Source organism: Bos mutus, chromosome 17, assembly GCF_027580195.1.
Source record: "Bos mutus isolate GX-2022 chromosome 17, NWIPB_WYAK_1.1, whole genome shotgun sequence".
NCBI classification, from domain to species: Eukaryota; Metazoa; Chordata; class Mammalia; order Artiodactyla; family Bovidae; genus Bos; species Bos mutus.
In genome coordinates, this window is record NC_091633.1 from 9,255,023 (window position 1) to 9,276,074 (window position 21,052).

At 50.5% G+C, this 21,052-nt stretch overlaps 2 protein-coding genes across 9 annotated transcripts in view; one reads left to right on the forward strand and one right to left on the reverse strand.

Moving 5' to 3' along the window:
• Nucleotides 1–53: 53 nt before the first annotated feature.
• On the forward strand, nt 54–15,492 carry TCHP (trichoplein keratin filament binding). Of its 2 annotated transcripts, XM_070386005.1 has the most exons (14): nt 58–190; nt 1,529–1,559; nt 1,639–1,832; nt 2,684–2,894; nt 3,609–3,665; nt 5,207–5,275; nt 5,917–6,090; nt 6,872–6,984; nt 7,172–7,238; nt 8,430–8,602; nt 9,434–9,515; nt 10,817–11,002; nt 11,547–11,690; nt 12,719–15,492. In XM_070386005.1, exons 3-14 carry the CDS (start codon nt 1,639–1,641, stop codon nt 12,749–12,751), a joined length of 1,503 nt encoding a protein of 500 aa, XP_070242106.1. In that variant the 5' UTR covers nt 58–190; nt 1,529–1,559; the 3' UTR covers nt 12,752–15,492. The 2 variants fall into 2 exon arrangements, with proteins under 2 accessions (XP_005891557.1, XP_070242106.1); XM_005891495.3 differs by lacking the exon at nt 1,529–1,559 and having other exon boundaries at nt 54–190; nt 12,719–15,491.
• Nucleotides 15,493–17,680: 2,188 nt separating this feature from the next.
• Nucleotides 17,681–21,052, reverse strand: part of GIT2 (GIT ArfGAP 2) — a 42,661-nt gene continuing 39,289 nt past the window's right edge. For all 7 annotated transcript variants that reach the window (XM_070386002.1, XM_070385998.1, XM_070386003.1 and 4 more), the window contains one exon: nt 17,681–20,912. In XM_070386002.1, the coding sequence (XP_070242103.1) occupies nt 20,700–20,912 (213 nt within the window). In that variant the 3' untranslated portion in view covers nt 17,681–20,699. The remainder of the gene's footprint in view (nt 20,913–21,052) is intronic.

A 21,052-nucleotide genomic window follows, 5' to 3' on the forward strand; every position in this document is an offset into this window, starting at 1 on the left:
AATCGCGATGCAGGAGGCTTGGCCCTCGCGGCGCTCCATCGCCGGCCCGTTGCCTCGGCAACGAGCGGGGAAAAGGCCGGCGTAAGTGCAGCGCTGTCCGAGAGGGTCGCCGTGGGCCGGCAGGGAATAGTTGGGGCTTGCGGGACCTTGGGCCGGGGCAGTCTTGGGAAACTCCGGCGCGCAGAGAAACGTGAGTCGGGGGTTTAGGCTCGGTCGGGGGCCGGCGTTGGGGTCGGAACCCTCAGAGCTCTGCGGCAGTTGGCTCCGCGCGGCGGGAAGCGCGCCCGCCGTTCCGGGACGCGATCGCGGGCGCCCGGGGCTTCGGCTTCCAGTCCTCACTCGGCTCCCCGCGCGGCCTCGGTCCGACCCTTTCTTCTATAACCGTTTTTGTTGTATGTGGCTGAGAGAGGGATGCGACTTGTTCAGAGAGCCTCCCAGCTTGTTGATGGTTCATCTGGGGCCGGAATCTTCACTTTCCTCAATCCTCGTGCAAAGATTTATCCGCAGGCGGCCTATGGGGCAAAGAAAAATGTTTGTCAGGCCTGCCACAGTCTGAAGACAGATCTTGACCTGGCAGCCTCAGGCTAAGCTTGATTCATAAACGCAGATGATTTTCCTCCCGGTTCGGAGGACTCTGAGTTTGTTTATTTGCCAGAAGCTCCTTGAGCACTGTCACAGCCAGGCACTGTGTAGACCCTGCACCTGGGGCAGCTTTTGGACCGGGAGTGGTTGAGGGGAGGTGTCGGAGAGACTGGTTCTGCTTTCGAGTCTCCGGCCGTGTCCCCAGATCGCCCCCTTGACCCGTGCAAATTGATTCTTCCCTCTGGGTAGTAGTTTCCCCATCTGTAGGAGGAGGGATCTCCCTCCATGCTCATCCAGAACATTACCAGGTGTGACACCTGGAGATGGCAACCCACTCCAGTATCCTTGCCTGGAGAATACCATGGACAGAGGAGCCTGGTGGGCTACATCCATGGGGTTGCAAAGAGTGGGACACGAGTTTCATTTCAGCAAGCGACTTTGATTTCACCTCACAGCCAGGGCATGTTGGTCCCAACAGGTACTGTCTTGCAGTTTACAGAGCTTGGGCCTCATCCCAGCCTAACATGAATTAGACTCCCAGCTCTTGTTTAAATTTCCTCTGCTTCCTTGCTTTGTGATCTTCAGCAAGTCATTTTACCTCTTTGAACTTGTTTCCTCAGCTGCCAAAAAAACAGGGCGATAGTAACAATGAAAAAGGTCATATAAGTCAAGGGCTTGGCCCACATCCATATGCCTTCAGTTATCCTCTCTGTTACCTTAGGCAGAGCACAGAAACCCCCCGTGTGCTAGTCCAGTGTCTAGTCCAGTGTCGTCAGGACTGGCTCCCTGCCTCTGCACTGCCCTTAATGATGTCAGGCTCACAGCTGGGTGCAGTCCAGGCTTCTTCAGCTAGATGATTTGCGGTCCTGGTAGCAAGTCATTTTTAAAATGCTGATGCCTGGGAGCCTGCACTGAGATTTTTTTTTACTTAATTGGTCTGCCTTAGGGCCCAGGCGATTCCAGTGTGCAGCCCAGGGGTGAGGACCGGGCCTCAAAGGGATGAGGGGCTGCAGCAGGCTCCTGTTCTTAGTGCCGCTAAGAACATGTTCTCCTCAGATGGCACTCCCCACGCTGCCCTCCTCCTGGTGCAGCCGGCGACTCCCAGATCAGCAGGCTGCCCGACAGCGCCGCCGGGAGCAGGAGGCACATCTTCGGCAGCAGTGGGACCAGAACAGCCGCTACTTCCAGGTGTCCGACATCTGCAGCTCCAAACAGGCAGAGTGGAGCTCCAGGGCCTCCTACCAGCGGAGGTAACTGTGCGGTGAGCACCTTCCCTTAGGGCTGGAGGGCCTCCTGCTGCCAGGAGATGTGACTGACTCAAGGACCTGGGGGAGGGTGGCTGGCCGGCATGGATACTCTCATGGAAATGTGATGATTTCCATGGATACTCGCATGGTGATGTCTTTCCAACTGGAAACGGAAAAAAAGGTTATCAGTGAAGTAACACATTTGACTGAAGAAGATAAGATGATGAGACATGTATGTAGAATCCGGAAGTCCCCTGGTAGCCCCATTTCCCCAGGAGAGAACCACCGTGAACTGTCTGGTCCATAGCCTCCTGTACATTTCTTCATCTGTGTTTGTGTGTAAATATAGATACAAGCATACAACCATTTTTATAGAGAGAGATACATACGAAACGACGGAAGTTAAAAGCATGGGCTTTGGAGTCAGACAGACCTAGATAGCAATTCTGACTATGGGCTTTGGAGTCGGACAGATCTAGATAGCAATTCTGACTGTGTCACTTGCTGTATGAATGAGCCTCAGTTTCCTCATCAGTGAAGTAGGGCTCAAACAGAACCTACTTTATAGGATTTATGTCATGACTACTATAAAAACCATCCAGGTTATGTAGTACATGGTAACTACTCAGATAATATTAGCATGTGCATATATATGCCTCTCATACATTTTCTTTCAAGAACAAGATTCTGTTGTGCATAGTGGTTCTATTACCTGGTCTGTTCACTTTGGCTGGAGGACACCTTCCCAGGTCACCACGTTCTGTGTGCCTTAGCCTCTGTCACCCACACAGCCAGCCATGCAGCCCCCGTGCAGCTGGAAGCACTCCTGGCTGATGGTGGCCCCTCTCGCCCAGCATGCATGCCTACCAGCGGGAGAAGATGAAGGAGGAGGGCAGGAAACGTCTGGAGGCCCGACGGCAGAGACTCAGGCAGCTTCTGGTGGAGGAGCAGGACTTGCTGGCCAGGCAACTGGAGGAGCTGAGGCTGAGCATGAACTTGAGGGAAGGGAGAATCCGGGAGCAGCACGGGAACCTGAAGGCAGCCCGAGAGGAGCAAAGGAAGCTGGTAACTTTGCGTAGCTCTTTAGGAGGCTGTGAAGCCCAAGTCCCCAGCCTGTCAGTGAGGCCATGAGGTGTCCCCCTCAGGGGCTATGAGATGGCAGTTCACTGCAGAGCCAGCTGGGAAAAGTGCTGACTCTGAGTCGTTCTTCGTGTGTATTTTCCAGGAGTCATCTTTAGTCTCTTGGGCTCCTTAAATCATTATATCTGAGTCCTTTTTCTTTATTCTAGTTCTCTGGTCCCATGAAAGGCTGGGACTGGTGTATTTTAACTTAACTTCCAAAGTAGTCATGTGTAGTGGTGGTCTCCAAGCTCTGTTTTTAAGCCTGCTGTATATTTTGAAGTAGATCTTTAGCATCTAGGACCCATCTGTAGCATCAGATTTTGGCCCCCTTTTATCACCATTATAAGAGTCACTTGTGGGAACTCCCTGGTGGTCCAGTGGTTTAGGGCTCCACACTCACTGCTGAGTGCCCAGGTTCAATCCCTGATCGCGAACTAAGATTGGCGTAGCCAAAAAAATGAATCATTCGTCAGCACCTGATTGTGTCTGTTGAGAGCCAGACAGTTCCTGAGGCCCGAGGGAGGTCTGAAGGGCAGGAGTGGTGCTGGCTGCCTGTGGAAGAGCTCTTAGGCTCAGCTGACTTCACTGTGGGTTACCTGAAACGTGGATGGATTGCAAAAGCGACGTCAGTCTCCCCTCTTTGTGTTTTCTTGGCAGATTGCTGAACGACTTTTGTATGAACACTGGAAAAAGAACAACCCCAAACTTCGAGAGGTGAACACCAAAGAGATCCTCCCATTGGTTTGCCTAAGTAGATGAAATCACGTTGCTCGCCTTGTTTTTAAATTTGCATCTTGTGCTGGGATGAAAAAGACATCACTCCAGCTGCTTTGGAAAGAGGCTCCACACAGAAGATCTGGTTCATTTGGTTATTTAACATCTACAAGAGGCTGCAAGAGGTTGGGACATCTGATAGGAAGGGGGAAACCCAACAGTGGAGGCTGGGTAGGCAGATGGGGCCACCTGGGACAGCCTTGGGTGGCCTTCCCCTGGAGTCACCTGGGAGCTCCTGCGAGATTCTCAGCAGAGGTGCACTGGGTCCCTGGCTGCATTTTGGGGAGCAGCAGCAGTGTCGAGGGGGTGGGAAGGGGTGATGTCAATTGAGGGGTTGCGGCTGCAGCCCAGGTGAATGATGGTCAGAACTGGAGTGGCAGGAGAAAGGGGACAGATCCACAAGACTTTGGGGCAAGGAGAGAAGGGTGCACTGTGGCTGGGGTGACATCATTCAGCAGAGATTGGTCTACAGGGAGAGAATCCCGTGACAGAAATCATTAATTTAGTTCAGTTTACAATTTGTGTATACATTTGTATTTAGTCTCTAAGTCGTGTCCGACTCTTTGCGACCCCGTGGACTGTAGCCCATCAGGTTCCTCTGTCTGTGGGATTTCCCAGCAAGAATACTGAAGTGGGTTGCCATTCCCTTCTCCAGGAGGGTCTTCCTGATCCAAGGATCATACCTGGGTGTCCTGCATTGGCAGGCAGATTCTTTACCCTCTGAGCAACTTATTTGGTGGTGTTAATTTATGTGCACGTAACTATATTTAGAAGTTGCCAGTCATAATAGAGTATCTGGCTGCTCTGGTATGCCATGTGGTTACCACTAAACCTCTCCTCGGCCACTTGTAGATTTCAGTGGATCCTCCAAAGTCAGGTACTCAGTTGTTTATTCAGAACATTCAAGTTAGTTGCAAATGTTTATGTTTGTAAGTTGAGAAAAATTTAAAATTTGTATAAACAATTTTCCAAACAAAAGCCTTTGGACATTGTTACGATTCATTTTCTGATCCAAAAGATTCTTTAAACCCAGATCTCTTATTAATAATCCCAAATTTGTTGCATCCATCGATACAGGTGGTGTGTGTTTTCACAGCTGCTCCTTTGCAGAGGGAGGTTTGGGGAGCCAGGCAAAAAGTTGAGTCTGCTCCTCACCCAGGTCTTGCTGCCCTGGGGCCTCACAGGGTTTAGACCCACCACAGTAGCCTTTGAGATTGGATTTCCATTTCAGTGTCAGCTCAGCTCCAAGGGGACTGGGAGAAAAGTTTTTGATACTTTGTTCCAGTTCTTGAGATGGCTTAGAATTGCCTGGTCCTTTGGTTTTCTTACTGACTTGCATTTAGACTATGTATGTTGGGGTCACCATGCACTTCCTTGTAAGACACCTGGTCACATTCCAGGCCACGGTACAGGGCTCAGCAGTGAACATCCATCCTGTGAACCACTGAGGAAGTTTATATTTTTTGCCTTCTCATCCTCAGATCGAATCGGACCTTCACAAGAGGCATGTGATAAATGCTTGGGAAACGCAGAAAGAGGAAAAAAAACAGGTGTGCTATGTGTTGGGAGACTCTCTCCAAGTCTTTGAATTTGTTTCTTTTCCATCTCAATGACTCCAGGCCAGGAATAGACCTTTGCTCAGTTTACTTAACACCTGTTAAAACGGAGTGTTTGTTGCTCTTGCACAGAAAAGAATCCCAGGTGATCACTCTCGGGGCAGAATAAGACCAGGTGTCCAGGGCTGGGCGATGGTAGATGCAGTACGCATCCTTAAAGGTTGTTCTGTTGCCAGTACCCTCTTTGGACATAATTTACATCATAAACTCTCAACCTGGGTTGACAGCAGCACCTCTGGTGATGGAAGTCCACACTTCGTGGCCCCATCGCTTTGCCTCTGGGTTCATTTTGGAAAGTGCTTTGTGGACTTGTGAAAGGGAAGGAACCCGGTGTCCTGAGCCCCTCCTCTGTGCTGGGCACTGTGCTCCCAGCCTCGTCTCTGAGAGCAGCACCACGCCCATGGTTCCCACCGTGAGAGCTGAGCCCAGGCCTCACGGCCGATAAGTGCATAGCCTGCTCAGGTGTAGATGTGTCAGAGTGAAGAACGGGCCCTGTGGCCTGATGACCAGTGGTGAGGTCTTCGCTGGCTCCGTGTTACAGACACTGACCCCCACGTTCCTTTGGCTCCATGCAGCAAGAAGCCGCTGAAGAGGAAAAGGAAAAACGATTTGAAAATGAGTATGAAACGGCCCGCCGGGAAGCGCTGGAACGGATGAAAGCGGAAGAGGAGAGGAGGCAGCTGGAGAGTAAGCTGCAGGCAGAGGTGCTGCGCCAGCAGATGGAGGAGCTGAAGGCGAAGGAGATGGAGGTGAGGGCGTGCCCCGGCCACCAGGGCCTCCTCACTCGCAGCCTCTCATTGTGAGGAAACAGGCATTTTAGAAGCTGCTCCATACGGAGATGGCATCCGGGAGGTGGTTCTAAGAAGGGGAGCCAAGCTGGTTTCTCCTGACGTGCGGTCTCACCAGTGGTTCTTCCACACTCACGCTGTGTGCTGGATTCTTGAACGCTAACCCTCAGGGGATCACACCTGTCCCCGCAGATGTGGCTAGAGGCCTGCTGTCTGAGGGCCTCTGAGAACCCGGAGTTCAGTGTGTGCTTGGTAGACCTGACTTAGTCTGATGAGCCAGCCCACAGTTCTCCCTGGCTAGTAGTTTTGGGGTCTTGGGACAAACCATGAGGATCTTTGGTCCAGGAGGCTGTTCCAAGAATCCTGTGCCCAGCAACTCTGAGGGGAGCAGCCCTCCTCCCCCAGGCCTCAGTGATTCGAGAACTGGGTCCTTTGTGCCTGAGCACTAGACTGGCTGCTGGGAATACAGCTAGGGGCTGTGTCAGGTTGGGGAGACAGAGGTTAAGTTGCAGTAAGCGTGGGCAGTGCAGGGTCATGTGGGGCAGGGTTTCATTCTTGTCGGCGGGGTTGGGAAAGACCCAGCCGGGATGACTGAGTAAGCTGGGCCAAAGGACTTAGTGCCTTGGAAGTGGGAGGGGATCCCGGGTACCAGGTGGCCAGGCCGCCCTTGTTGCATCGTGTCTGTTAGAAAGGGAGATGAGGGATGACGAGCCTAACTGGGTTTGCTGTCCGGTAACCACAGGCCACCAAACTGAAGAAGGAGCAGGAGAATCTGTTGAAGCAGCGCTGGGAGCTGGAGAGGCTGGAGGAGGAGAGGAGGCAGATGGCAGCCTTGCGGCAGAAGGCGGAACTGGGGTACGTGTGGGAAGGCCCCCACCCCTCGCCTGCCCATCCCAGGCCAGCGAGCCTCTCACTTTCTCAGGCTTGCCCTGGTAACCCTGAAAGCAGAAGGGATACAATCTGTAGAAAGTAACAGTCTAACCTCTGCAGAATTCTTTATGATCATAAGCACTAAAGGCAACCCATATCTTGTCATTTCTAGACGCTTCCTGAGACATCAGTATAATGTGAAGCTCAATAGACGCACACAGCAGATCCAAGAGGAACTGGTAAGTCTGAAGTGGCAGTCTGGTGTTGCTTGTACTTTATTTTGAAAAACATGTTTTTTGTTGCTTAGTAACAGGTGCGTTCTCATGAGAAAACACCAAGGGTCATCCCCTCTTGACCAGCAGCCCTCGCAATCCCTGCCCCTCCCCAGAGGTGTCTGGGTATACATCTTTCTGGATATACAGTTGACCCCTGAACCACATGGGGTTAGGGGCACTGACCCCCATGGAAATGAAAACCTGTGTACTGTTATTTCTGCCTCAAAAACAAAGGAACTGATAGGAACTGATAAATGACTCACTGAAGGGCAGGAAGCTAAGACAGTTTGGATAGAATCAGGACTCAAACCCCAGTTCTTTTGAGTCTGCATACTGTAATCTCTAGTCAGACACTTCTCCCCCACTTAGTTAATATAAAGATCTGTAAAGGGAACTCCACTCAGTACTCTGTAATTACCTATATGGGAAAAGATTTTAAAAAGGAATGGATATATTCCATTATAACTGAATCACCTGGCTGTATACATGAAACTAACACAATATGGTAAATCAACTATATTCCAAGATAAAATTAAAATATTAAAGATCTATAAAATAAAAATATGATTACTATCCTTATTGACAAAAAACTGTGGTTAGTGGACTCGCCCAGTTCAAACCCATGTTGTTCAGGGGTGAGCCATACACATTCAGGGAAGTGGTGGGTTTGAGGCTTCTTGGTTTCGTTTTTGAATGTACTTGATGTGGCATTGCTCAACCCAGTACCTAACAGTACACCTCAGACCTCAAGACCAGTGTTCTTAAACTGAGCTTGCCCTTTCTGGCTAGCTGTTCAGTGTTTCTGGCAAGTATTTAGACGGGCTCCCTCGCTGAGATGGGACAGGAGAGATCGCTCATCCTGGTGGCTGTCCTCTTATGGAACAGCTGCAGGAAGCATTTTGAGCATTTCTGTAGCTTATATCCTCTGCAGTGGAACTGCTTGAAGTTGTGTTCTAGAAAGCTGGGCTGCCAGGTGTGTCCGAGGGCAAGGATGTGCGTGTGGTGCAGAGGGTCTCTCCCGATGGTGGGCAGAGAAAAGCTCCTGGGCGTTGGTGGCCTCTAAAGTGGCCCTGAGCAATCACTTCCCAGAAGACCTGTGATCAGGGAGGGAGGCTGTTACTTGTGGTAACTGTGCTTCCTCGTCTGTCCTCTAAGGAGGCGGACAAGCGCATCCTGCAGGCGCTGTTAGAGGAGGAGGACGAGAACCAGCGTGTGCACCAGGCCCGGCGGGAGCAGGCCCTGGCCGACGTGGCCTGGATGAAGCGGGTCATTGAGGAGCAGCTGGAGCTGGAGAGGGCGCGGGAGGCGGAGCTGCAGATGCTGCTGAGGTGAGAGGTGGCATCCTCAGGTCCCCTTGTGCCGCGGTCCCCACAGGTCAGCAGGTTACCATGAGGGTCGTCTGCTGCTGTTGAAACGCCCGTCCTTGTTCCTCTGTCCATCGTTCGTGAGGAGCACACCTTTGCTAATGGACCTAGCTTGTGGGTGTTTCCCTCGGGTTATGTAAGGTGGAAACCCCTGGGGTTTAAAGTAAGGATCTGTTCATCTGAAATCTTAGAAATTTGAAAGGAAATTGTTATAAATTATGGAGACATTTTTGAATGCATCTTAGGCCTATATAAATGAGTCTTGATCCTAAAACTTCATCTGGTGGAGTGAAGTAATGGAATAACAGTTAACACTTATTGAGCACTTACTGTGTGCCAGATACAGTGCTAAGTGCATTATAGTCCTCCTCCTGTTTAAACCTGACATCCAGGCTGGTGGGCCACAGACAGTCAAGGCCACTCACCTGCCTGGACCACGGTGAGCTAGAGTGACCGCAGGAACACGGCAGCAGAGCTCAGGCACTGGCGTGCCCCTCCTCCTCTCCATTCCCAGTGGTTTCATTCACTTCTGTGTTTAAATGTCCCAGGGGCATGTCATCACCAGTGCTTTTTGTAAGGAGAGGGAGTGTTAAAAAAGAGAATTTAAAAAGTACTTATGACAGTAGTATTTTCTGTGAAGTTACCGTTACCTGTAATCCACTGAAGTTTACCTGGAGGTTGACCCCGCAGAAAGTATGCGTTACCTGGCTCCCTGGAGCCTTGATTGTTCTTTGGTTCTCTTCTGCCACTGGCGGTGGTAAGGAGCCCGCTGTCATCCGCTCTGTGTCTCCCTAGGGAAGAGGCCAAGGAAGTGTGGGAAAAGAGAGAGGCAGAGTGGGCCCGCGAGAGGAGTGCTCGAGACCGGCTGATGAGCGAGGTAATCCCGGGAGGGGTGCAGCTCGGCCGGGCAGGTGTCTGGGGTTGGTGACCATGTGTTGACCCTGCCAAATGCTCAGGGAACAGAGTCCCCTCAGGTTATTTTGTTGTCTTTTATGTCATCATAAAAGTAATATGTTTCCCAGAAAAAAACTTCAGTACAGAAAAGTAAAACCAAAAAGTCACCTAGACCCGTCATCTCCACAGCCACTATTTATTTCCTTCTATGCTTCTGTTTCTATGCATAACATTTTTCCTATGTATTACTTACTATACTGAGCTATTTGTCATTTTAATATGTATCTTTGTAAGTATCATTGTGATGACATATATCACGTGGGTAGACTACACTTTGTTTTTCTGTTCCTTTTGTGGGTCCATTTTTTTCTAATTGGAGCCTTTTAAGAAACACTGCGATGAACACCTGGTGCAGAAACCTTTTTCATATTTAGGAATTTTTTCTTGGGGTGCAACACCAGAAGCAGACTAAAGAACATGACTGTTTCATTTGTCATTTAGAAGTAGTCTGTTATAAGACACACCCCAATTCAAAGGAAATCTTTTGGGGAAGAAAGCCTTTATTCTCCATGTATTGAAAGTCATCTACAGTAGTTTAAAATGGATCTTGCATTCTGTGCATGCCAGCATGCTACATTTCAGAACCTGTGGGAACGTGGGTCCCAGCTGGTGCTCTTTTAGGAATACCAGATATTCTCCAGCATCTTTTGACTTTTTTCCCTCCCAATTAAAACATCCCTCCTTGTTGTGGCCACTTGTCCTGTCCAGAGAGCCTGACTGTCCAGAACTGCAGGTGGTTCCCGAGACTGGACCGTGTTCTGGACGAATCCTCCAGAATCAAGCACAGCAGGTTTCTGTTGCTCTGAGCAGTGAATTCACAGCCACAGGGTTGGCGGGATGACCCCGACTCTACCTCTGGCTGCCTGCGTGGCTTGTGGCTCTTGCTTTTCTGGCACTCGCTGATAAGGAGTGAGCGTCGTCTTGTGGCTGTGCGTCTGTGGGGACGGAGCTCCAGCCCTGCCTGCCCGTCTTGCTGGTGCTTGGCTGTCTCCACACGCACAGGCCACGTGCACCTTGTGTGTGATGGGGGCGTGTGGGAAATACAGCCAGTTGTCTGGGCTGACCCTGCAGCAGGCTTGCCTGGTGCATGTGGGCCTGAGGCCGAGGATTAGGCTGGTGGCTGTGTAGCTGCAGCTGCAGAGTGGTCCACGGTTGGTGGATCACTTTTGAGGCATCTGTTAAAGTCTAACTAAAACCTCCCCTCTTACTTTCTGCTGAGGATAGGTTCTGACAGGAAGACAACAACAGATCCAGGAAAAGATTGAACAAAACCGACGGGCGCAGGAGGAATCCCTGAGACACAGAGAGCAACTTATTCAAGATCTTGAGGAGGCAAGAGAGTTAGCTCGTCGTGAGAAAGAGGAGAGTGAGGAACTGAAATCGGCCAGGAAACAGGAGCTGGAAGCACAGGTGGGGCTGAGCCCTGGGACAAGCGCAAGGGCAGCAGGCCCTGTTGGGGTTGCTGTGCCATCAAGGCACAGGGCTCAGGGGCCCTTGACTTACTTCCACAGCCTGGCCTGGACTTTGTCTAGGAAGCCCACAATCAGGAGCTCAGAGCATCCATTTTTGTTTCCCACTGGAACCTTGACCCTTCTGGTTGTAGGCTCTGGGTCCTCCATCTCCTAGGAAAGCTATGCTTACTGTTCCTGCCCCTCACCTCTTTCCTGGTTGCCTCTGCAAGCACTTGGCTCTCTGGCCCCAAGTCTCTTTTATTCAATTCAGTACCTAATAGTTAACACAAAAGAATCTTCCAAACACGTGGCCACATCCAGAGTGTTTCACAAGGTACATACGACCACACACATAACCTCTCCAGGTCCATGAGTGTCCTTCCCACGAGAGCACTGGTGCTCAGCACTGATGCTCCAGTGAGGGGACCCCAGGCTGTCCCTCGAGATAGGAGGCAGGGTCCTGCCCGTGGCCCATCCAGGGTGACTTTCCTCTTGGTGCCCAGGTGGCAGAGCGGCAGCTGCAGGCATGGGAGGCAGACCAGCAGGAGAAGGAGGAGGAAGAGGAGGCGAGGCGGGAAGAACAGCTCACGGCCGCCCTGCTGCAGCAGGAGGCGAAGATGATGGCCAAGCAGGGCTATCGGCCCAAGGTAGGGAGCCGCTCAGTCGGCCCTGCCCTCCTGGTCCCCCGTTCATAGCCCCAGGCACAGGGCCACTTCCCAGCACCTTGGACTCTTCCTTGCTCCTCTTCTCGTGTGTTTCCTTTCCTTTCCTGACTGGTAGGGAGCCTGGACACAGGGTCTGTTCGATCCTCTGTTGGGCCTCAAATAGACCTTGCAGCAACTTTGCTCTGGCTCCTGCCGCTGCAGCCTGATGACTGAGGTCCCGACTGGTCTGCTGGTGCCTGGCGACCCTGTCTGGGACAAAGAGCAATCTGGGAAGAGGTTTGGGGCGGCTGGTGAGGGGGGAAGGTGCAGTGGGACTGGGTCCTAGCTGTCCGGACAGCAGTGCCCAGCTGAGCGGGGTGACCGGGACCTGGGTCCCTTCCTCTCCTGCCCTCAGCACTGTGGTCACCCCCTCCCTGTCGTCTGGTCCTCCTTCCTTCTTTGTCTCCCCAAGTAGTTGAGTGACCCCTGGTGCAGGACCTCAGGGGAGCACAGAGAAGCGAAGGCCATCACCCGTGCTTTGGAGGAGCTGATGAGTAAAGCACCAGGGAAGTGAGCAAGGGCTCAGCAGGCATGTCGCCACTGTCCCTCCTTGGCCAGGGCCACCCTGGCCACCCTGGCACTAACATTCTGCCAGACAGAGGCCGGCTCCTCTGGTCAGAGACTCTGGGAAGCTGATGGAGCAGAGCAGGTCCCACACCTTCTGCAGAATGTCAGTGTCCTAGCCAGCCGGGGCTCTCGAGTGCAAGGAACAGCATTTTCTAAACTTCCTCCACCGTGGATCAGTGCGTGTCTCAGATCAGGGACTCACAGGGCCACGTGAAGTGTTATTTAGGGCTGGTACTTAAAAAAAAATCAGAGTGCCTCATTTATGGCTTAGGGTCAAAGACTTTTTAGCTGTAAGTGAAAACAGCCATTTATAAAACGGTGCTTTTAGCTGTTTCTTGAGATTAATTTCTAATGCTCCAGCGACTGCTGACTTAATCAGTCTTGTGTTTTCTCTTTCTTCTCAGCCTTATGGACATCCCAGAATCGCTTGGAACTGACTTCGTTGGTACAGAGAGTGAGGATGGTGAGGTCTCTGGTATTCCGCCGCCAGACCGTTGTACAGGCTCTGTTCCAGTGTTCGGGTCACTGTAAAATAGTTCCATGAATGTTCAGGTCCACGATTAAATGGAGTGAGGGTCTGGCTGGGCTTTAAGCTGTGATGGCTATACAGGAGGCCCTTTTCTGCCTTTTTTATCTCAGAAAGGGACTTCATAGTCACACGTTGACAGTGCTCTCACAGTCTTGTGATATGTTGATAAATAATGTTAGATTCTAAATCGGTGCTAGGACTTACAAGTTGTCTTCCATGACGGGCTACGGGTTTCCTGTTGTCTCACCCCTAATTGTCAACCTCCAGTGAGGACTCTTAATTACAGATAGGAGACAAGTTTTTCAGTTTTTAAAATTGCCATTTAAATTTGTTCTATTGAAAACAAACTTGTGGGTCTTGGTCTAGTTTATTATTTTCAGGGTTTATTAATTTAGTGGTCCCAAAACGATTTTGTCTTGTTTTCTGGAAGAAAAGAACTATGAACCCCGAGACAGTCTGGGGGCGTCCATGGATGCTTTCTGAAAAGGTGGTGAGAAATGAGTCTTTCCTAGTTTTAGAAGCATTTTGGTAGAATTTGCATAGAGCATTGTTGGGGGTGATGGGTGACCCCAACATGTATGTAACTGAGCCTCAAAAGGTCACCTGGCTGGCTAACGTTTTGGCAGGACACCTTGGGCCTCTAGTGTCTTGGATAGGGCTCAGCCATGTGCAGCCTTTTGAGATTTATGTCCCCAGAGGAAGGGGCACTGAACCTGAAGAAACTAGATCAGACTCAACTGCAGATCAGCCAGAAATGTCTCTTCTCACTGTTCTATCAATGTGACATAGTCCTAGATTAATCTCTATAAATAGCTATAAGTTCCTTGCAGCAATAATCATATTTTTATGACTTGTAATTTTTTTTCATATTTTTCCTCTGAGGTTTGTTTTCATTATATTGTGCTCAAGATTCCATATCTCAGTAAATTACAACTAATTACAGGGCTCTGTTCCAGGTTATTAAAAACCAGAGTTTATTAAAAATCCCGAGTCTCAGGGTGGCACTGCCTTTCATTTCTATTGTGCCATAAAAACAAACTGAGCTGCGAACTACATCCTTAGTCTGGTTTTCATTTTCTCGTCTTAAATCCCTTTTGACTGTGACCCCGAGCACTGCTTTCATTATGCATGCTCATGTTTGCATTCCTCCTCTCAGATGTTCATGTGAAATAAAGTCCTGGTTGATGGCGCTGCTCCCAAGCTTTTGTCACTGTTGCTTTTAGTAACTGCTGCAAAGTGGGTTGTATAGAATAAGTTTTACTGATTCAATCCACATCTCTAACAGGTTTGGATGTTTTCACTTTCTTGTGTCAGTGGTATTGTCTCTGTTCTCATTTCCACTGGAACCTCTTCTAAGTAAAACTGCAGGGAATCACTAGCAGTCATACATTGTCCAAGCTCCGGGATAGAATTCAAAATGGACAGAATGCCTGGTAAATAGGCACTCATGTATTTACTGAGTATTTTTTATTTCCTTGAGTTTTTTGTTTGTGAATCCTGGCAGCAGTCTTATTAGCATTCAAGTTCATTATAGGGGATTCCCTGGCAGTCCAGTGGTTGGGACTCGGCAGTCTCTGTTACACTAGTTCTCTACCCTGATATATTTAAATGATTCCTCTCTGAACTGGGCCTCAGTCTTTGTTTCCAGATTTAGAGCATCCACTGTCTTAACTATTTCTGGTGTAGCACGTACTCTTAGCTCGTAATTATTGATCGTGTATATTGGTTTTATTATTTTAAGCAACTTTTCATACTTACTGTAAAATTAATGATTTGTAAATCATTCTACAGCAGATTCTCCTGCAAGGTTCAAGTTGTTTAGAACAGATGGTGTTGAAGCCACTACTCACATGTTCTGTATGTGAATGATTTTCACTCTTTTTGCTCACTCAGCACATATATCCTCTCTAGGGAGGATGTGCTGCTAGGCCTGGGGAAGTTACAAAGCTGAACAAGAACAGGGACAGGAATCAAACAAGTGCATGGGTGAGCAGATGTCCCTGGCAGGCACAGAGCCAGCTGTAACTCATGGGGCTGAAGGAACCATTTGTGCAATAAATATATTCAGTGCATCCGTATTTCCTTATGGGTATATTAATATTTATGTTTTTAAAAATCTGCTTTTGGTGTCACTGGGTCTTCATTGCTGCGTCCAGGTTTCTTCTAATTGTGGCAAGCAGGGTCTACGCCCTAGTTGCGGCTCACAGGCTCTGAGAGAGCGTAGGCTCAGTAGCTGTGGCCCACGGTCTCAGCTGTCCCCCATGTGTGATCTTCCCAGACCAGGGATTGGACCTGTGTCCCCTGCACTGCCAGACAATTCTAAACCACTGGGCCACCAGGGAAGTCCCATAATGAATTTCTTTTTTTTTCACAATCTGGGTTTTTAGGTAGTTTTCAGTCTTCATAAAATACAGAGCATCATCATAATGCCTTCAAACACATTAGCATTAGCAGTGCTTGCTGACCGTGATGAAATTTGGCCATGAAGCCACATGGAATTATTTTATTTTAGGGAGTCTGACACCATCGTGTCTTCATTTTAGAGGGTTATTTACTTTCTGACTTAATGTTACGATTACTCAAAAGTGCTAAAAGGTAGAAAAAAACTTTCTTCAAAGGATACAAGCATGTAATTAAAAAATTTTTTTTATTAAGACTTTATACCTTAAGTATTTCATTTTGTGGTGCTAATGTAAATGGTATTATTTATTCATTCTCATTTGGCTTCCAGTTTTTTTCTTTTAAAAACTGGGTTTCTGTGAACATCCTGACACATAATTTCATGTGCATGCATTTAGGATCATCTCTAGCTAGACAGCTGGAAGACCTCTCTCTCAGCTTTCCGTGATGATGACGTGAAAGTCTCATGCTGTGATGCTCTCCTTGCAGTGCCGTAGTGGTTTCTTTCTCTCCCTCACTTTATTTTGGTTATTAGCTGATTTAAAAGGCTGCAGTTCCCTTTGTTCATTTTTTTGCCCCTAAATACCCAGTCCTCCGTTTCTGTACACACTGTGTAGAGAACACTGCCCTGAACATTGAGACAGCTGAGCTGGGTAGTGTCCTCCACTCAAGAGATCAGAACCTGACTTGAACAGCAGTTTCCACATGTCTCAATTTGAAACCAACAGAAGAGAAGAGAAATACTTATGGCAAAAAAACAAGGAATTGGAAACAAAACACAAGCTCAGCCACCCAGGTGTTCAACATTCCTTTAAAGCCCCCAGCACCCACGGTGGGCAGAGACCAGCATCCCTGCCTTCCCGCCCTGATGCTCCCAGACCAGAGGATTGCCTTGGGGCCTGCCCCCCACCTCACCTCTGTCCAGGGTGCAACCATCCCTCACCCTCTCCTGCTTCCAGAAGGTCTGCCGTCCACTATGTTCCTGCAGCCCACATCCTGGAGGCTCCTCTGGACAGTGAGAACCTGTGGCTGAACACAGGCCCTGACCTGCACCACCGCCACCACCAATTGGGCTGTTTCCTCGTCTGCAAAATGGGAGGTCGTTTCCATTGTGACTGTAGGAAATTGCACTTAGCCAGGGACTGCCCACAATAAGCACCTATATATAGGTAATTATGTAGGTAATTCAGCCCCTCAGAAAGGAAGGGGGCTGGGGAGGGTAGGGAAATATTGAAAGAGGTCCTGGGAGGGGAGGGCTAGGAGAGGGAAGCAGATAGCAAGGTGTGGGGCAAGAGGGGGCTAACATCTACTCTTAGGCCATAGCAGGGGCTATGTGTATGTGTGTGCAAATTGCAAGACCAAGTTAGATTTCAAAACTTATCCTGTCTGTAATGCATTGTGGGCTGCTGAGGAAAGCAGGGCCTGGGAGAGAGACGGTCCTTCCAGTTGGTCCTTACAGGAAAAAGGTGAGAGGAGGCTAGGCCGAGTGGGAGGGAATTAATTACCTGGGTTTCTGAAAGGCAGAGGTAGAGAGCTGGCGGGCGGCAGGACACAGGCAATGCTACAAGGACTGGGGAGGAAGAGAGAGGCCTGAGAGGGGACAGACAGAAGGGGGAAGACGAATCCCAAGAAGGGAAGGTGTGGGAAGGGGTGAGGGGGGAAGAGGAGTTTCGGGGAGCAGCTGCACTGGGGTGGGAGATGGGCTGAGAATTCTGGGGAGTGTGGTCAGGAAAACTGCTTGTGAGTAAGGGCCTAGGAGCGGGGGCGGGAGGATGAAGCCCAGCTTCCCCAGACCTCCCCTTGTCCGCAGCGCCCCCTCCGCCAGGGAGCTGCTGTGTGGTGAGCTGCCACATGACCCCAGAAAGCTGTGGAGTCCGTGCCATCTCGATGGCTCTGGCCACGGAGACAGCTCCTGGACAGCCTCTCGGCGCGTCACCCTCAGATGGCCCCCGACCTGTCCCTGTGGTGAGGCCAGTGGCCTCTGTGTAGCCCCATGGCTGGCAGAGCGCTGCCCATGGTGCTTGGGAGCCAGTGGACAGTCCTTTCAGTCAGTTATTTCATAGACGCTGCGGGAGTCCTGGCACCTGGGGCTCAAGGGTAAGACACAACTTCTTGGCAAAAGAAGACTGTGCCCCGGTTACTCAGGAGAGGTGACGGCACCTGTGCTTGGCTGGCTTTCGCTGAATTTTAAAAATCTAACGTGAGGAGTAAAGGCCTCACTATCAGATACCTGGAAGTGACCCCATGATGCAGTACCTCTTGTAAGAAAGCTGTCTGCTGAGAACAGAGGACAAGGCCATTGACAGAGCTCCCAGGGTGGAAGCACCTGCAGTACTGCCTCCCACGGAAGACGGGTTTCCATGGGGACAACTTCCTCAGAACTTTGACCGAGTATCTGGAAACATCAGCTAATTGATGGCAGACACGGTACCCCAAGGACACTTACATAGCCTGTTTATTGCATAACTAGCAGGCACAAATTCCAAAACGATTTTACAACGCTTACAGGGTTGAACAATAATTACAGGGATACAAATGTACAACGAACAGGAAAAATAAGTACAGAATCATGGGTGACATGGATAGAAGACACTGGGATAAAAGGCATTTCATTTTTCCTATGCAGCATTTTCTTTTGGAAAATCAAGGTGACCTTCAACCAGGACAAGGAAAGAAGGAAGACCCTCTGCATGGGGAGCTCAGGGCGGCTGTGGGGGACAGACCCGAGCTGGGCTCGCTCGGGTTCTGCAGCTGAAATCGCTGGGGGAGTCGGAGGACAGCTCCTGAGTTGTGCGTTTCCAGTTCCCATCCGTGAAATGCTGTGTTTAGTCTTTGGGTCCGAGTCGTTGTTCTTTGGCAAATAAGAACTATTTGTGTTCCGAAGCAGAGGAGGACTTCAGCGGGAGGCGCTCAGGTGGAGCTGCCTCCCGGTCGCTTTCCTACCTGTGTCCTCCCAGCTCCTTAGGGCATCTGAGGGGGCAGGGATTTGAGAATCAAGGGAAAGAGGATGACATGACAGAGCTCAGACGTCAGTGTAAGGCCCGGGAACCCCTGTGCAAAAGGTGGTGAACGGCTGCTGAGACGAGGTGAGAATGTCCACAGGCCCTGTGGGTCTCCGACCCTGGCCTCAAGGAAACACGCAGCGGGCTGGAGGAGAAGGGTCCCCCTCAGCCCTCCTGTCGCTGGGTGTCACTCCACCTGGGAGCGTCCCTTCCCAAGTGCTGGCACTGTGGGTCAGCAGGGCGAACTCCTGTGGTGTGCTCACGGCTGTGCATGCTTTGCTGGTCCCCATGTTCCTTGACTTTCTCCAGGGGCACAAAATGACATCCCCCACTCCAGGTCCTGAGTGTGCCCGTGAAGATGCTGCTTTACCCACTGCAGCAACTCATCATCCAGAAGGCTGTCCTCCCGACAGAGGCGGCCAAGGGCACCGACCCAAGGCTGCGCCGGGCCTTGCCCAAGGAGCCTGTGTTGGCCGGGAAGAAGAGCAGGTGTTGGCCGGGAAGAAGAGCAGGTGCTCGCCAGGAAGAGGAGGGACAGCCTGTCCGTGCAGCGTGCAGAGATGGTTCTCAGACGGTGCGTGAAGTGGAGGTAGAAGACCTCCTTTGAGAAGACGCCCCTCAGCATCTGACAAGAGCGTGGCACTTAGGTTTGTGCAGACAAATCTTGGAGACGTGGACCCTTTCCCCACGCTACTCAGCAGAGCAAAAGCCGGCGAAAGCACCCAGCACAGTGACTTAGTAACCAAATACCATCACCGTACTCCTTCTGACAGCATTCAGTCAGGCTACAAAGGTGTTTGTGATTCAAACAGTTCTGTGAAAATACAGGCTTACCGAGCATGTTTTGGGGCAACTGTGATGATTTTGACTTTTCCATGTGTGTGAACGAGCGCTACGGGACAGAACAGATGGCGAAACAAGGACCAACAGCAACTTTAACAGAGGGTGCGGCAGCCCCACAAAAGGTGATGAGGCTCAGAGGCTAAACCCCGGGAGGCCAGGGAAGCCAGGCCTCGCGATCCACAGCAGAGCCAGGAACCAGCAGCCTCCAGGCCGCAGCGTGCCCACACGCGTGCTGTGAACACGTTTAGACGAGTCACCGACGATTACAGATGGAGAGATGGCACAGAAACACCTGATGTCTTCTGACAAGTCAAAAGCTTCAGCAACTCCAGGCCCGTTTTATTTACACGGCAGCCTGAGTGGAGCTGGGCAGCTGCTGTCCCCACTGACATGCCGTGGGCTCCTTGCTGTCCCTCCCTGGCACCTGGCTCGCTTCATTCATTGTCACTACTGCCTGGCCCCGCTGGTTGAGGTCAGGGTCTGAGCCACGCCCATACAAAACAGTGGCCACGAGCAGGAAGGAATACACTTTAAGCTTCCAGAACGACCCAGCTCTTCTTAGAAGGCAACCTCAGGGCATCCCAGACCTTACACCTGCAGGCTTTTGTAGCCTTGGGATAGCGCACGGTCACCTAGAGCGCTCTGCAGGGAATTCCTGAAATGTGATGTCTGATGCTGAAGTACCAGCGAGGAGGCGCCAGAGGAGAAGCGAATCCCGGTGACTGTACGCATCTTACCTTACCTGAAGTCCTTAAAGGTGGTGAGACGTGCGGGGCTGGTCGTGTGAGAAGGCTTTAAGCGGCTAAAGGAGTGAGGGGAGTAGGCCATTTCTCTCGTCACAGTTTACGGCAGTGCTATCTGAAGGGTGGGACGAAATTAGCTATGGCTCGTGGGGCTGGGGGTCCTCAGCCTGTACGTGACAACGTGGCCAAGGCACACAGGACACGGAGGGCGAGTGCTTATCGCTATGGGGACTTAGGGGTGACAGTAAAACAGAAACGGACAGAAGACAAGACAGAAAAATTAGCTGAGAGAACACCAAGTGTGGCAGGACGGGTAAACGGAGCACTTCATTGTTCCCTCCCGAGAGAGACTGCTACGCTAGTTTTAGAAAGCGGCAAAGTCCTTTCTCTACACGCCTGCTTGGAGATACCCCAAACTTAAAGAGGTTCTGCAGTAGAGCCTGGAAAACTTGCTTATTGCACAATGCTTGACAGGGATCAGACAACTCTCTCCAGAGAATGTTTCACTAAGAACCTCACTTATAGTTTTAGCCACAGGCAAGGAGTCTGAAGGGATGGAGAAGGTCTAACAAACTTTAAACAACAAAGCTCTGCTTTCGGGTGTCTATGATCGTTAACTCAACGGTCACGGACAGCACAACAGAACGTCAGAAGGTAAACTGGCAGACAGGCACAAAATAAGGCAAGTGGGTTAAATTAATAGTTGAAAATTTGTTAGAAAACATGCAAAAATAATACTGAGTTTTCTTTTTAAAAAGTTTTAAACTTTCATTAAATGTTTGTATCTGCAAAAATCGCAAGAGTTCCATGTCTAAAGTGGAAACCGGACTTGGAAAAGCTTAGAAAACAGAAGGGCCAGCCCTGCCGTTCAGTTGTTGTTCTCTTTGGTGGTGATGGTGACCAGCTGCTTGGCGGCCTTGGCGATGTCGTAGGCACACTGGATGACCTGCTGCGTGACCAGCTGGATGTCCGTGGGCGGGCCCGGGTCCCCCGGGAGGGTCTTCTTGCATTCTGACTGCAGTCGGTAGGCACTGGACGTCAGTAAGCGGAGGGAGGTCCTCACCATGTCGGACTTGGGTTTCTAAACAGAAAAACAGGCGTTCGCCATGGACTGCAGGGCGGACACCTCCGAGAACAGGGACTAGCATTCCTCGGAAGACAACTCAAACTATTCCGCAGTTGTGTCCTGCATGTTTTTACTGGGGATGTGTGAAAGACCAC